The 15557-nt window shown below is 41.9% G+C and overlaps 1 protein-coding gene across 1 annotated transcript in view; it reads left to right on the top strand.

Moving 5' to 3' along the window:
- The window catches only part of CWH43 (cell wall biogenesis 43 C-terminal homolog), a 48374-nt gene extending 38042 nt beyond the window's left edge, over positions 1-10332 (top strand). Inside the window, 3 exon segments of the mRNA XM_029234708.1 lie at positions 1748-1800; positions 8096-8251; positions 10134-10332. Of these exon segments, the coding sequence (XP_029090541.1) occupies positions 1748-1800; positions 8096-8251; positions 10134-10332 (408 nt within the window).
- The last annotated feature ends 5225 nt before the right edge of the window (positions 10333-15557 follow it).

The raw sequence follows: 15557 nt of genomic DNA, 5'->3' as shown, positions 1-15557 counted from the left end.
GTATTGCCTTGTATGACCTAGCCTTGTAAGTCATATAACGTGATTTCTGCTGTCATCACAAGCCTGCTCGCCTTCAAGTGGAAGAAACATAAACCCCATCTCTTGATGAGAGGAGTATCAAAGTCACATTATAAGAATGCCTTATGGAAAGTGGATTATTGTAGCCGTGTTTAGAAAATACAATCTGCCACATTGTACAAGTTAATCATGATGAGAGTAAAAGATAGAATGGCCTACAGAGAGGCTGGCTGGTCAGGGCCTCACTAAATGACACTGACTTTGTCCTTACCTGTCCAGGTCCAAAACGGTTGAATTTCTCAGTGCATCCAGATATAATCATACTCTGGGAAACTGACAGACTCAAATCCTTGAGACATATATACACTAGAAGGTTAAATGCATTCGTTTATAATGAGAAATACAATTATTATATTTAGTTAAGCCCTATGTAGATTTCTTGGTCCTTTACATGTCTTCTTTTTTTACTTTATTGTCTTGAGATAATATCTGCAAACAAAAAAAGTAACCATTTTATCAAGTGCTTGGAGAGACAGGTGAGAGAGAGCGTTGTATGATGAGGGTATTCTGTATGTGACAGAAAACACAAAACGACAGTGGCTTAAATAAGAGAAGTATAGCTCTTTATGTAGAAGTCTGGGCAGGTGATTCACCACTAGTACGGCACTTTGTGGTATCGGGAGTGTGCTCCTTCTATCTTGTGGCTCCACATTACAAGGCTTCCCCTCCCAAGTTTGCCTCATGGTCCAAGATGGCAGCATCGTTGTTCTAGTTAGCAAGAGGGAGGAAGGGATACAGAGGGGCCCAAGAGCGTGTGCAACTTATCTCTAAGGCAAATTCCAGGAAACTGACCTCTTCTACCTACATTTCATTGACTGGAATTTAGTCATTGGCCATACCTCACTGTATGGGAAGTTGAGAGATGCAATATTTAACCTTGATACCCTTATACCTAGCTAAAAATCCTACAACTTTGGAAGACGGGCAAGGCAGATATTAGGGAGATGAGTTAATCTCTGCCCTGGTGGATAAGGCAGAAATGGAGTCAAGATGGACTCCTAATTTTGGCTTTGGTCAGAGGGTTTATGATGGTGACCCTTATTATTATAGAGAATATATAAGGAAGAAGAGTTTTGCAAAGAAGATGAGTTCAGCTTTAGGCTGAGTTGAGGCATCTGTGGGATATTAGTGGAGCTGTCCATTAGGCAGCTGGACATATGGATCTGGAACTGAGAAGGGCTGTCAGGACCAGAGATACAGATTAAGGGGTTGCCACCATCTAGGTGATCATTAAAACCATGGAAGGGGATGATATTGCTTATGGAGTTAGAGAATTGCAAGAGGAAGACCAAAGAAAACTCCTGATAGAGTCACATTTAGTGTGGCTATCATGGGGGTGATGGGTGAGGGAAGAGGAGGGAGATTATCTCAGAAAAGAGATTAAGGAGAAGTCAGAAGAGTAAGAGGAAAATCTGGAGAGTGGAATCACAGGGGTTGCATTAGTTATTTATTAGTGCATCACTGTGTAAGCTACAAACCTTAGTGGCTTAAAAAGAACAATGGTCCAATATCCTCATGACTGTGTGGGTCTACCGAGTGGTTTTCTGTTCTTGCCTGCGTTCATTCATGGAGTCAGCTGTGGCTGTGGCTGGGGAGGTCTGACATGTCCCCCACTCACTGGTCTGGGGCCTTGGTGCTGGTTGTTGGCTGGACCTCTCTCTCCATGTAGTCTCTCATCAGTAGCCTACCTGGTGCCACATTTACCAGCTTTGTGACCTTGAGGCAAGTTATTTAACCTTTCTGGGCCTCAATGTCCACATCTATAAAGAGGGGATAGTAATACCTATTGTATCATAGGGTTGTTCTGAGGATGAAAATAAAGTAATGCCTGAAAAGCCCTAAGCCTTGCATGTAGGAGGCACTTAATAAGTGGTAGCTACATATTTGTATTATGTATGTCTGGCTGTATGTATCAAATCACATTAGATAAATGTGTAAGTATATGGTCTATAAAGTATAGAAGACTACTATACCAGATGATATATGGCAAGTTTAAGAAAAAATCGATTGTATCCTAATAAGAGAGAGAATTTGTGTGTGTGTGTGTGTAAGAGGAATTTTATTTGATTTTTATTTAATACTCTGTTGGGTTCCACTGTCACAGTCAAAAGTTGTGTCAAGATTGGCAGTGGACAGACACTGTAAAACTCTTAGAGGAAAACACAGGCAGAACACTCTATGACATAAATCACAGCAAGGTCCTTTTTGACCCATCTCCTAGAGAAATGGAAATAAAAACAAAAATTAAAAAATGGGACCTAATGAAACTTAAAAGCTTTTGCACAGCAAAGGAAACCATAAACAAGACGAAAAGACAACCCTCAGAATGGGGGAAAATATTTGCAAACAAAGCAACTGACAAAGGATTAATCTCCAAAATATTCAAACAGCTCATGCAGCTCAATATCAAAAAAAACAACCCAATCCAAAAATGGGCAGAAGACCTAAATAGACATTTCTCCAACAAACACATGAAAAGATGCTCAACATCATGAATCATTAGAGAAATGCAAATCAAAAGTGCAATGAGGTATCACCTCACACCAGTCAGAATGGCCATCATCAAAAAATCTAGAAACAATAAATGCTGGAGGGAGTGTGGAGAAAAGGGAACCCTCTTGCACTGTTGGTGGGAATGTAAATGGATATAGCCACTATGGAGAACAGTATGAAGGTTCCTCAAAAAACTAAAAATAGAACTACCATACGACCCAGCAATCCCACTACTGGGCATATACCCTGAGAAAACCATAATTCAAAAAGAGTCACGCACCAAAATGTTCATTGCAGCTCTATTTACAATAGCCAGGACATGGAAGCAACCTGAGTGTCCATCGACAGATGAATGAATAAAGAAGATGTGACACATATATACAATGGAATATTACTCAGCCATAAAAAGAAAGGAAATTGAGTTACTTGTAGTGAGGTGGATGGACCTAGAGTCTGTCATACAGAGTGAAGTAAGTCAGAAAGAGAAAAACAAATACCGTATGCTAACACATATATATGGAATCTAAAAAAAAAAAAAGGTTCTGAAGAACCTAGGGGCAGGACAGGAATAAAGACGCAGATGTAGAGAATGGACTTGAGGACATGGGGAGGGGGAAGGGTAAGCTGGGACGAAGTGAGAGAGTGGCATGGACTTATACATACTACCAAATGTAAAATAGATAGCTAGTGGGAAGCAGCCACATAGCACAGGGAGATCAGCTCGGTGCTTTGTGACTACCTAGAGGGGTGGGATAGGGAGGGTGGGAGGGAGATGCAAGAGGGAGGAGATATGAGGATATATGTATATGTACAGCTGATTCACTTTGTTATAAAGCAGAAAGTAGCACACCATTGTAAAGCAATTTTACTCCAATAAAGATGTTAAAAAAAAAAAAAGATTTGCAGTGGATTCTTTTTTTGTGTGTGTGGTACGCGGGTCTCTCACTGTTGTGGCCTCTCCCGTTGCAGAGCACAGGCTCCGGACGTGCAGGTTCATCAGCCATGGCTCACGGGCCCAGCCGCTCCGCGGCATGTGGGATCCTCCGGGGTCACGAACCCGTGTCCCCTGCATCGGCAGGCGGACTCTCAACCACTGAGCCACCAGGGAAGCCCAGGAATGGCACCATTTTTGACTGTATGCTATGGTGGAAACAGCATGGACCATGGGCTTGAATTCCAGCCTTGCCAGCTTCTAATCATGTAATCTTGGGTAAGGTAACTACCTTTTTGGAGCCACTACTATATTGTGATGAGCTCTCAATGTACATTATATTTTTAAAAAATATCACCCCATATCATCCCATATCAAAAAATTAATATTATCCATATATATGTAAAAATTCAAAAATACTATAGCTGAAAGATCTCAGAATTCAAACACGTAACTGTGTAAATATGTTTTGAAGGCAATGTTGCTTTAAACAAAGCAAAGAGCAGTTTAATATCAAAAAAGGGACTAATCAATCAATCATTTATTCAGCAAGTATTTATTAAATACCTATTACATGATTGACATTGTTCTAGGCATTGGGGATATAACAGGAACAAAATAAAATCCTTGACTCATGGAGCTTCCACTCCAGTGGAAAGAGACAGAAAGTAAGCACGTAAGGAATAGACTATGCCAGGTGGTGATAAATGTGATGAGAAGGATGAATAAAGCCAGGTAAGAAGGACGGGGAGTACCGAAGGTGGGCAGGGTCGCTGTTCTGATGGGGTGCTGTTCAGGCAGCAGCCTGAATGAGGGGGAGTCCACCTGCATACATCCTGAGAAGAGCATTCAGGCAGAGGGAAGAGGAAGTGCAAGAGTTTTAGGAGGGTATGCTTGGTATATTTTGATAACAGTGAGGAGGCCAGCACGGCTGGAGTAGAGTGAGATGGGAGGTGATGTGAGAGAGGTAAGGAGGGACAGATCTTGTTGACAGTGATGGATTCACAGGCCCCTCCACTTACAGGGTTCTTTAGTGGATGCAACATGCTGGCGACCATCCCTGAAACTCATCCTGAAATTCCGTTAGTACAGAATCTGTTTGGAGCTATTTGACCTGAGAACTCTAACTACCCTCCTTGGGGCAGTGCTGGGAACTGTGGGACAGTGGGGCCTTCTAGGGTGGACCTCTCTGGGCCTTACTTCCTCCTCCATACAGAGCAGTTCATCACCCAGAGGCATCTTGGCATTGCCTGCCTGAAGAGGGGAGCTGGTGTGGAACTGATCACCCCTTAGGTAACCTTCTGTTCTAAGATCTGTGATCTGCATTGATGAAAGAAATGGTTGCCTTCTGGAGATGATATAGAATCACAGGGTCAACTTCTCTCCCTTTGGAGATATGGCTTGTTCACTTATGAGTCACAGTCTGGTGAAAGCAAACCATTAGGTTCTACTGTTCTTTACCCCATTTGCCATTCAACAAGTATTGATGGAGCATAATGTATGTCAGCCACCAGGGGTATAGCAGTGAGCATTCAGAGAAGCATCCCTCAACTGGCTGAGGGAAGATAGACAATGATTGGAATGATGGAGTCAATAATTCCATTGTGTCTTATTTTAGGAGGTGATAACTATAGTGAGGAAAACTTGAGCAGGGTAAGGAACATCCAGAATATGGAGATGGGATGCAGTTGTAAATAGGGGCTTGGGTAGGTCTTAATGAGAAGTTGACATTAGAGCTAAGATTTGAAGGAGTGGCCCATGTGGCTGTCTGGGAGAAGACCTTTCCAGGTAGAGGGACCAGCTAGTGCAAAAGCCCAAAGGCAGGAGGGCTGATGTTTTTGAAGAAAAGTGATATTCGTGGGGCAGGAGTGTGTATATGGAGATGGAGGTAAAGGAGGTAAGTGGGGAGTGTATGGGCAGCGAGGGAAGGGAGCAGGTCTTGTGGACTCTTATGAAGGACTTTGGATATTACTTAGTAAACTGGTTCCTGGATAATTTCATTGGTTCATATGCTTACTGAGGTGGCCAGGGAGGCCCCTGAGATGCTAAGCTCATTCTGGTTACACTAATAATTCAGAAACTCTAAAGACCCAGCACATGCCCATATGGCTGCAGGACAGATAGCTTGACTATTATTTTGGTGTTCCCAAAACATTAAGGTGGGAGGGAGCATGCTAGTTTTGTAAAGTATATGATATCTCAGATTGAAAACACTGCTTCTATTTAAATTCATATTAAAGTGATTGCTTTAATGGGGTTATTAGAATTTCTAGAAGACAGTTTATGATGTAGACTGAAAAAGGTATATATTCAAGATGTAAAAATTGTTAGTTGCCAAGGGACAGGGGTATTTATAGTACCAGTGTCCATAATAGTTGATCACTGGGCTCTGTTTGTACATTTGTGGCCCAAGACCTTCTTTGTCTCTCCTTAGGAGAGTGGGATGGCAAATATATGTGTATATTTAGAAATATTTGGAGATATATATATATATGTATATACACACATACATATAGTGACTATAACTGTCAGAGATGGTATAATAGTCTGCTTAGGCTGCCATAACAAAATACCATAGACTGGGTGGCTTTAACAACAGAAACTAATTTTCTCATGGTTCTGGAGACAGAGGGAAAGAGCATGCATACTCTGTGATATCTCTTCTTTAAGGACACTAATCCTATTGGATCAGGGACCCACCCTTATGAACTCATTTAACTTAATTACTTTCTTAGAGGCTTTGTCTCCAAATATGGCTACACTGGGGCAGGGGGGTTAGGGCTACAACATATGGATTTGGGGGGAGGGAACACAGATGTTTAGTCTGTAACAGACAGGAAAGTAATTTTGAAAATACCAAAATTAATGAAGTTAGGACTACTGTTATTCAGTTTCTGTCCACAAAACCAATTCTATAAACTTTACCTTGATCATCTAATTCAATGCCCTGCTCTCAGTAGGCACTTGGTAAGTATTTACTGGACAACAAGGAGAGAGTCCCTGTTTTAGTAGAAGATTTGGATTGTCAGGTTCCTTATCGTCAAGGACTTTTTGAAGGCTGTGTCTATGAAATGGGTTAGAAGTTTGATCTTAGAGATTTGGGAAATAACCTAGATTTACTAGAGGCAGTGACATAGAATTACAGGGAACTGCACAGATTTGGGACCTGAGCTTAGACAAATGCATTAACCTGTCAGACAACTCAGACCCACATCTGATGCCATCGTAGCTCTTCTCTTACCTGCTGTGGTGGGCAGATTTGCTGCCTCCGCTGGTTCCAGCTCTGGGTTTCTGTCTCTATTTTGTATGGAGTTACAGGTTTTAAGTGTTCCTCCTACTGCCACTGTGGCCCAAGCCCCCATCGTCTTTTACCTAAATTGTTGCAGTGGCCTCCTAACTGTTCTCTCTGCTTTGACCCTTTCCCTGGAGTCTGCTCTCTACACAGTAGCCACTGCATCTCTGTACAAAACCCCTTGGATTACCATTTCATTCTCAGAAGAAAATCTCAAGTCTGTCAGGAAGGCTTTGCAGCATCTGCTGCCCCCACCCCCGTGCAAACTCAGCTTTCCCCTATGCACTCCACCCCCGTCATTGTGGAGTTGGTTCTCAAAAAAGCCAAGCGCATTCTACCCCAGGACCTTTGCACTTGCTGTTCCTGTTCCCTAGAACGCCCTTCCTCCAATACCTGTATGGTTTGCTCTCTCACTTCATTCAACTTTTTGCTCAAACGTCACTTTGTCAGAGAGTTATGCTCTGACCATCCACTATAAAATAACAGCCTCTGCCACCTAGCATGCCCTGTTCTCTGTACTCTGCTTGTTCCCCCATAGTACTTGGGTACTGATCACCATACATATATACATATTTAATTTGTTCTCCCCAACTAGGATGAAAGCTCTATAAGGGCAAGACCTTCGTTTTGTTCACTGTTTATCCCCAGTACCTGAACAATGCCTGCATGTAATAGGGACTGGCTATGTATTTGTTTTTTAAATAAGTGAATGACTGAAGCTGACATTTTTTAAGAGGCAAAGTATAAATAAAATAAATGAATTCTTGGCTGCTCATGGTTCTCCCATTTTTCCATGTGAGCTTCTCGATAACTATCCAGATAGATAACATCTACAAAATGCCTTGAATTTCCTGGAGAACCAAAAGATGTCAGCAAAAACAAGATGTACAGTTTTTTCAGACATGAAAATTGTGCAATTTTTCAGGCATTAAAAATCTTTTATTTTAGATGTTTCAATGTGAATGAAAATGTGCATGAGGTATTTGGATTTTTTAAGGTAAGAAAGAATTTAGGCCTATGCTCCTGTCATTCTGAAGTATTCCTGCTATTGACACAAAACAAATGTATGAGAGGCAATCTGTACAGACAGAATATTCATTAGTGTAATAGAGTAAGTTTGCCAAGTATGTTTAGTTAATTAAACCTATGTGCATATTCCTTATTCATTTATATCATAAAAGCAATATTTTGATAAATATTTAGAGTAATAAATCAAGTTAATTCTAGTGATATACAGAGTAGAGTTAGAAATGGGAAATTGGCTTAATAATATCTTTACAAACCATTTGTTTCTGCCACAGATTGGTTTATGCAAGAATCTCCCATGCTGAGCTGAGTGACTCTGAAATTCAGATGGCCAAATTTAGGATCCCTGATGATCCCGTTAATTATAGAGACAACCAGAAAGTGGTCACAGACCCCAGGGAAGTTCCCGAGAAAATTCACTTCAATCCCAGGTGAGTGAGTTCCTTTATGTCATGAACTACAGCTATGAGATTGTCCATCCCCTCTAGGGACCTAAATATTACCTCACAATGAGCTACAAATTAGATTCGGTTCTAGAGGTTTATTCATGTTAAGAGAGCTCCTGGTAAAGATTATGACATCCTACTTGGGTTGAAGTTACGATCCCTGCTTTCTGGGATAGAGAAACGTGTTGAAGTCCCAACCTCAGGCAAAAAAGATCAATGGCACCATCACCATCATAATAGCTAATATTAAAGTGTTTTTGTGTCCTAGACCCTGTTCTAGATGTGTCATGTGTTGTCTCGATTAATCCACATTGGGTTAGTCCTCTTGTTATCCCCATTTTAGAGGTAAGGAAGCTTAGGCCGAGGAACATAACTTCATCAGGGTTACGTGGCTGGTCAGTGACAGAGCCAACAAGTGGGAAGGAAGCCTGTTAGCATCATTGGGTTGCTGTGATTCTCAGTGCTGGCTGCACTTAGACTCACCTGGAGAGCTTTTAAAAACTCCCTCTGCCTGGGTCCCACCCCAGACCAATTCATCAGAACCTCTTGGTGATACATGGGCTTTGGGTTAAAAAATAATCTTTTCAGGTTATTCTGATGTGCAGTAAGAATTGAGACTATGGAGAGTGGATTATTTATTTCCATTACAGATACTCTACCCTCTGAAATGTGTTGGGTGTTGTTTAGTTTTAAATAGAGGTTATCTGAGAAATCTGTTTGCAGCAAAACATGTGATTTGGAGTAGTTGCTCTTTTTTCTTCCTATGACTGGATAAGGAGAGGAAATGTCTGCCTCAAACCAGACTCAGAACATGTCATATACCTTGTTAGTATTATTTGACATTTCTACTACTTTTACCAGCTAGTAGCTATAGAAACTTCTCAGATGTCATTTTGTTTGGGGGGGAAATGACATTTATCCATTCTCTTTTTCTTCCTTGTCTCTCCCTACAAGAAGAAACTGTATCAAAGTGTAGGCAGCAAACGTAAGGAGAGCTATAGCCAAGTCTTGATCGGCTTCAGTCACTGTATTTGATCTTGCCCTTTGTAACTGCAATGTGGCTATGAAGAGCATGGGCTCTGGGGAAAAGCTGCCCAGTTCAGACCTTCACTTTTTGCCAGTGAACAGCTGCGCAACTGTGAGCAAGTTGCTTAACCTCTCTAAGCTTCAAATCTCATCTACAAAATGGGAAAAATAGTAGTGCCTGACTCCTAAGTTTTTTCGGGGTTTGAATGACACACAAAGTTCTTAAAATAGGGCATGGTAAATCCTCCAGAGCCAGGAGCTGCAATAGCAGCAACAGTCTTTTTAGAATGCAGTGGGAAATTCTATCAATTTATAACATATATTGCTAAATACAAGCATTTCTCCAAATTGTTTTTCTTAAATATTTGATAAAAAATAGAATGTGGGGTAACCTAAGAAAGCTTTACTATGAGAGAGAAAATAACAAAAACGTCTTACCTTTTTTTTTTTTTTTTTTTTTTTTTTTTTTGTACGCGGGCCTCTCACTGTTTTGGCCTCTCCCGTTGCGGAGCACAGGCTCCGGACGCGCAGGCTCAGCGGCCATGGCTCACGGGCCCAGCCGCTCCGCGGCATGTGGGATCTTCCCGGACCGGGGCACGAACCCGTGTCCCCTGCATCGGCAGGTGGACTCTCAACCACTGCGCCACCAGGGAAGCCCATGTCTTACCTTTTTAATGCTTAAAAATAGGAAATGGATTTTTTGACAAGCTGGAAGGATCACTTACAGAAATCAAGCAGCCTTACATCCCTCTTGGAACAAAGCAGGGGAAAAAAATGTTTCAAGATTAAGTCTAATTGTTAGAAGAATAATGTGTACGTATAACTGTTGTTGACTCGGCAGCTGCAGCACGCCCGTTGCCATCCTTCCCTTGAGCTATGATAGCATCGCGTCTCTTCTCCGGGCTTGCATCACTCCCTGGCTGTACAGGACACGCTCTGTTGATGTCTCCAGTCAGTCAGGCGACCAGTTGTCAGGCAACATACCTCTGCACACAGAGAGGTCCCACAGAGAGAATTCTTCCCTAGAACCAAGCAGGTAGGTGATGGGGAGAATTCAGCCCAAAAGCATTATCTCTGCGAGGAATAGTGGCTTGAATGTTGTTCAGGGGGCCACACATTACATCTTTGAGCTAGAAGGGCCCTGAATGTTGTTTGATCTCTTGGGGCAGAGATAAAAATTCTAAGAGAATTTCCAAAGGTTTTAATGTCACAATCTAAGGAGGTTCCTGGGATCTATTTAATAAAAACGTGTTGAGCACATCACCATCTGCAAAACACGATGTCATACTGTGGTGGTTTTAAACATGTCCACAAGTGATTTGGCACTTCCTTCAAAAGGTGGGGCCTGGGGCTTCCCTGGTGGCGCAGTGGTTGAGAGTCTGCCTGCTGATGCAGGGGACGCAGGTTCGTGCCCCGGTCCGGGAAGATCCCACATGCTGCAGAGCGGCTGGGCCCGTGAGCCATGGCCACTGAGCCTGCGTGTCCGGAGCCTGTGCTCCGCAACGGGAGAGGCCACAACAGTGAGAGGCCCGCGTACCACACACACACAAAAAAAAGGTGGGGCCAGACTGGCCTCTTTCTGAGTGTGGGCTAGACTTAGTGACTCACTTTTGATGAAGAGAATAATGTGAAAGAGAGGGCATGTGACTTCTAAGCTTGGGTTTTAAAAGATTGTGGCTTCTTCTGCCTCAGTCTCATCCTCTTGGATCTGAGAGAAGCCAGGTGCCACATCATGAGCTGCCCTGTGGAAAGGTGGGGAGGGACTGAGGCCTCTTGCCAACAGCCATGGGAGTGAGCTACCTTAGATGCGGAACCTCCAGCCTCAGCCAAGCTTCAGATTGTACTTCAGCCCTAGCTCACATCTTGACTGCCACTCATGAGAGACCCAAGTCCAACCACCTGGCTTAGCTGCTCCTAAATCCTTAACAGATAATAACTGTTGTTTTAAGCCATCTGTGTTCAAATCTTCCTCAACTTATGATGGAGTTATGTCCTGAAAAACCCATGTAAATAGAAAATATTGTAAGTTGAAAATGCGTTTAATACATCTAACCTACCAAACATCATAGCTTAGCCTAGCCTACCTTAAAGGTGCTCAGAACACTTACATTAGCTACAGTTGTGCAAAATCATCTAACACAAAGCCTATTTTATAAAGAGTGCTGAAAAATCTCATGTAATTTACGGAATACTGTAGTGAAAGTGAAAAACAGAATGGTCATCTGGGTACAGAGTGGTTGTAAGTGTGGGTTACCCTGTGATCGTGTGGTTGACTGGGAGCTGTGGCTTACTGCCCTGCCCAGCATCACGAGAGAGTATTTGTACTGCATATCACTAGCCTGGGAAAAGATCAAAATCCAAAATTCCAAGTGTGGTTTCTACTGAATGCATATTGCTTTTGAATCATTGTAAAGTCAAAAAATCCTAAGTGGAGCCATGGTAAGTCGGGGATCATCTGTATTTGGGTAATTTGCTCTGCATCAGTAGATAACTAACACAGCCCTTGAAACTATTCACATTTAGGGAACTCTGGGAACCTGGCAACAACAAACATATTTACTTAGCATCTATTATATCCGTAGTACGGCACTGGGCACGTGATGGTGATAGGAGGTATCACTTAAGTGAAAAAGACACTGCCCTTTTCTCTGGTACCTCATCACCAAGTTTGGGAAACAAAAAGATACAGAGACATCTTGAATGGTAACTATTGACTGTTGACTCTCTATTGAGCCAAGTGCTTTACCAACATTATCTCCTAACAACAATACTGCAAGGTCATGTAATCCAGATGACAACTGGGGTCACTTTACCTTTTAGCTCTGGATAAGATGGACAGAACCCTCATACCACTCCCTCCAGAAGACAGTGTCCTCTCCCAAACTTCTGTCAGTTGTGGGAAGTTAAGGGGCAAGTGACATTTTTGTGATCACCCCTCACACAGATCTCCTTCTACTGTCATAGTTCAGTTCATAGATGGTCTTGTGCTTGCATTTCTTTTTTTTTTTTTTGAGGTATGCGGGCCTCTCACTGTTGTGGCCTCTCCCGTTGCGGAGCACAGGCTCCGGACGCGCAGGCCCAGCGGCCATGGCTCACGGGCCCAGCCGCTCCGCGGCATGTGGGATCCTCCCGGACCGGGGCACGAACCCGTGTCCCCTGCATCGGCAGGCGGACTCTCAACCACTGCGCCACCAGGGAAGCCCCGCGCTTGCATTTGTAACACTTTGATTATGCTGCAGTACAAGGAGAGGATGCACTTAATGCACCTAGCGGTGCCTGGCACTCAGCAGGTACTCAGAATTTCCCAAAGTTCTGGGGAGGCACATACACAGAGGCAAGGGCTGCTTCTGACTGTGCCAAGCCAACGGAGGACTCTGTTCTTTCCTTGAGTTCCTCAAAACAAACCAAGTAAAGCAAAACTGCTCTTACCTTGTGTTTTAGTGGTAGCATAAGATTTGGAAAGACAGAAGGGTTTAAGTTATAAAAACTCAAAACCTCTTCAAGTAGAATTAGATATTCCCTTGTTTTACAAATCTTTTGTCTCTTCCACATCATGAAGTTTAGGAATCTCCCTCTCATCTTCTCTGGTTTCCCATAGCTCCCCCAAATTTCTGTTCATTTCTAATGAAAAGTAGACACTAGCTCTTTTTCTCAGTCTCTCGCTTGTTCATCAAGCGCTCAGGACCTTACTTTCCATCTCACATGGCTTATCTGAGGTGGAGATTTCGATACACCTCTGTCAGTAAATGACAGAGCAAGCAGAAAGTTTAAACAACACAATGAACTTAACCTAACTGACATGTATAGAACAATGAGTGTCCCAAGTAACTTCAAATTACTCATTCAAGTGTACATGGGACATTTACCAAAACTGACCATATGCTGGAGCAAAAAGCAAGATTTAACAAACGTCAATTATTGAATTAATACAGAGTTTATTCTCTAGTGACAATGAAACTAAGCTTAAATAACAAAAAGATAATGAGAAATCCCTAAATATTGGAATTGGATAATAAATTTCTAAGTAGTCCATGAGTCAAAGAAGAGATCAACATAAAAATTAGAAAATATTTTGAACTAAATATTAATGAAAATATGACATCAAGAGAAATAGAACCAATAGGAGACATGTATCTTTATAGATATATATGCACACACATATATGGATATATATACATCTATATATCTATAGGCTGTATATATAGAACCAATAGGAGATGGATATATATGTACATATATATCTCTATACCCATATATATCTACATGTATGTATGTGTATATATATATATATGTCCATCTCCTATTGGTTCTGTTTCTCTGTAGAGACAGGCTTTATATGATATCAAAACTGAAAAGAATGTTAAATGGAAAATCATAGGCCAATCTTGATCATGTACATAGATATAAAATTCCTAAGCAAAATATTGGTAAATCAAATCCAGCATTGTACAGAAAGATAATATATTATGACAAGTTAGGTTTATTCCAGGAATTCAAGGTTAGTTTAACACGTGAAAATAAACCAATATAATTCAGAATATAAAACCAGAAGTACCACAACAATGTATAAGTGTAAAGATATATACAAAAAAGCATTTGATAAAACTTAAATACCCATTTATTATTTTAAAAAAATAACCTCTTAGCAAACTAGAAATAGAAGAAAAGTTTCTTGATCCAATGAAGTGTGTGTACAAAATCTTACAGTGACCAGAACAACAGTGAATTATTGAATGCTGTCTTCTTGAGATGGGGCATGAGGCATGAATGCCTGCTATGATCACTGTTTTTGATACCAGAGGTCCTAGCCAGTGCAATAAGGCTAGAAAGACAAATAAAGTGTATAAGAATTTAAAAAGAAAAATAAAATTGTCATTATTTCAGACTACATGATTGTTTTTGTGAGAAAAACCCATCAGAATCTACAGGTAAACTTTTAGAATTACTGGAAGCATAAATCAAGTGGAAAACACACACATTAGGATGAACTGGAAAAAACTAGCATTGAAAAGAACTGCAAGCCTGCTTCAGATCATCTAAGTCCTGTTTCTTAAAGTGTGGCCCATGGACCATCGGCACTGGATTAGTCCGGCTTGCCCAGAGAAACAGAACCAATAGGATATATGTATATAGGAAGAGATGTATTATATGAAATTGACTCATGCAATTATGGAGGCTGAGAAGTCCTGCAATCTGCTGTCTGTAAGCTTGAGACCCAGCAAACTTGGTGGTGTAATTCAGTCCAAGTCCCAAGGCCTGAACCAGGGAAGCCAATGTTGTAGATTCCAGACTGGGTCTGAAGGCCCTAGAACCAGGAGTGCTGAGCGCAGGAAAAGGCCAATGTCCCAGCTCAAGCAATCAGGCAGGAAAAAAAACGGTGAATTCCTCCTTCCTCCACCTTTTGTTCTATTTAGCCCCTCAACGGATTGTATGATGACCACCCATACTGGGGAGGGCCATCTACTTTACTGAGTCCACGGATTCAAATGCTAATCTCATCCAGAAAACCCTCATAGGCACGTCCAGAAATTATGTAATCTGGGTACCTTGTGGCCAGTCAACACTTAAAATTAACCATCACGCTGAAAATTAACCATCACGCTGACATCACCTGGGTTTTCTTTTTATTTAAAAAAATTTTTTTTTGCGGTACGAAGTCCTCTCACTACCGTGGCCCCTCCCGCCGTGGAACACAGGCTCCAGACGCGCAGGTTCAGCGGCATGGCTCACGGGCCCAGCCGCTCCGCGGCATGCGGGATCCTCCCGGACCGGGGCACGAACCCGCGTCCCCTGCATCAGCAGGTGGACTCCCAACCACTGCGCCACCAGGGAAGCCCTGGGTTTTCTTTTTAAATTGTGGAGTCTCAAGGCTTGCCCAAATTCTACTAAATCAGAATTTTCACTTTAACAAGATCCACAGGTGGTATGTGTGGACATTAAAGTTTGAGAAGCCCTGATTTTAGTTGTCCCCAAAATCTCAAGCCCTGAACTGAAATGAAGGTGATTCTGGATGGCTCGTGTCCCTAGACACCTGGCAAAATAAGTAAATAACATAAAATAAAATACAATTAACAATCCTCTTATGAGGAAGATAATAGATCTCAAATCATTTTTGTAAATAATTCTTTCATATACAATGTCCAGTCCACAATCAAAGATGACAGAGCACACAAGGAGATAAGACACCCATAAACCACAATCAGCAGAAATAACAGACAAGGGAAACAGACTTACTGAGGCTTTAGGTATGGGAGTTATCAGATAT

The sequence above is a fragment of the Monodon monoceros genome, unplaced genomic scaffold, assembly GCF_005190385.1.
Source record: "Monodon monoceros isolate NGI ecotype Baffin Bay Population unplaced genomic scaffold, NGI_Narwhal_1 Super_Scaffold_20, whole genome shotgun sequence".
In the NCBI taxonomy this organism is placed as follows: domain Eukaryota; kingdom Metazoa; phylum Chordata; class Mammalia; order Artiodactyla; family Monodontidae; genus Monodon; species Monodon monoceros.
Note: the sequence above shows the minus strand (reverse complement) of the source record. Positions and strands in the feature narration are given on the sequence as shown.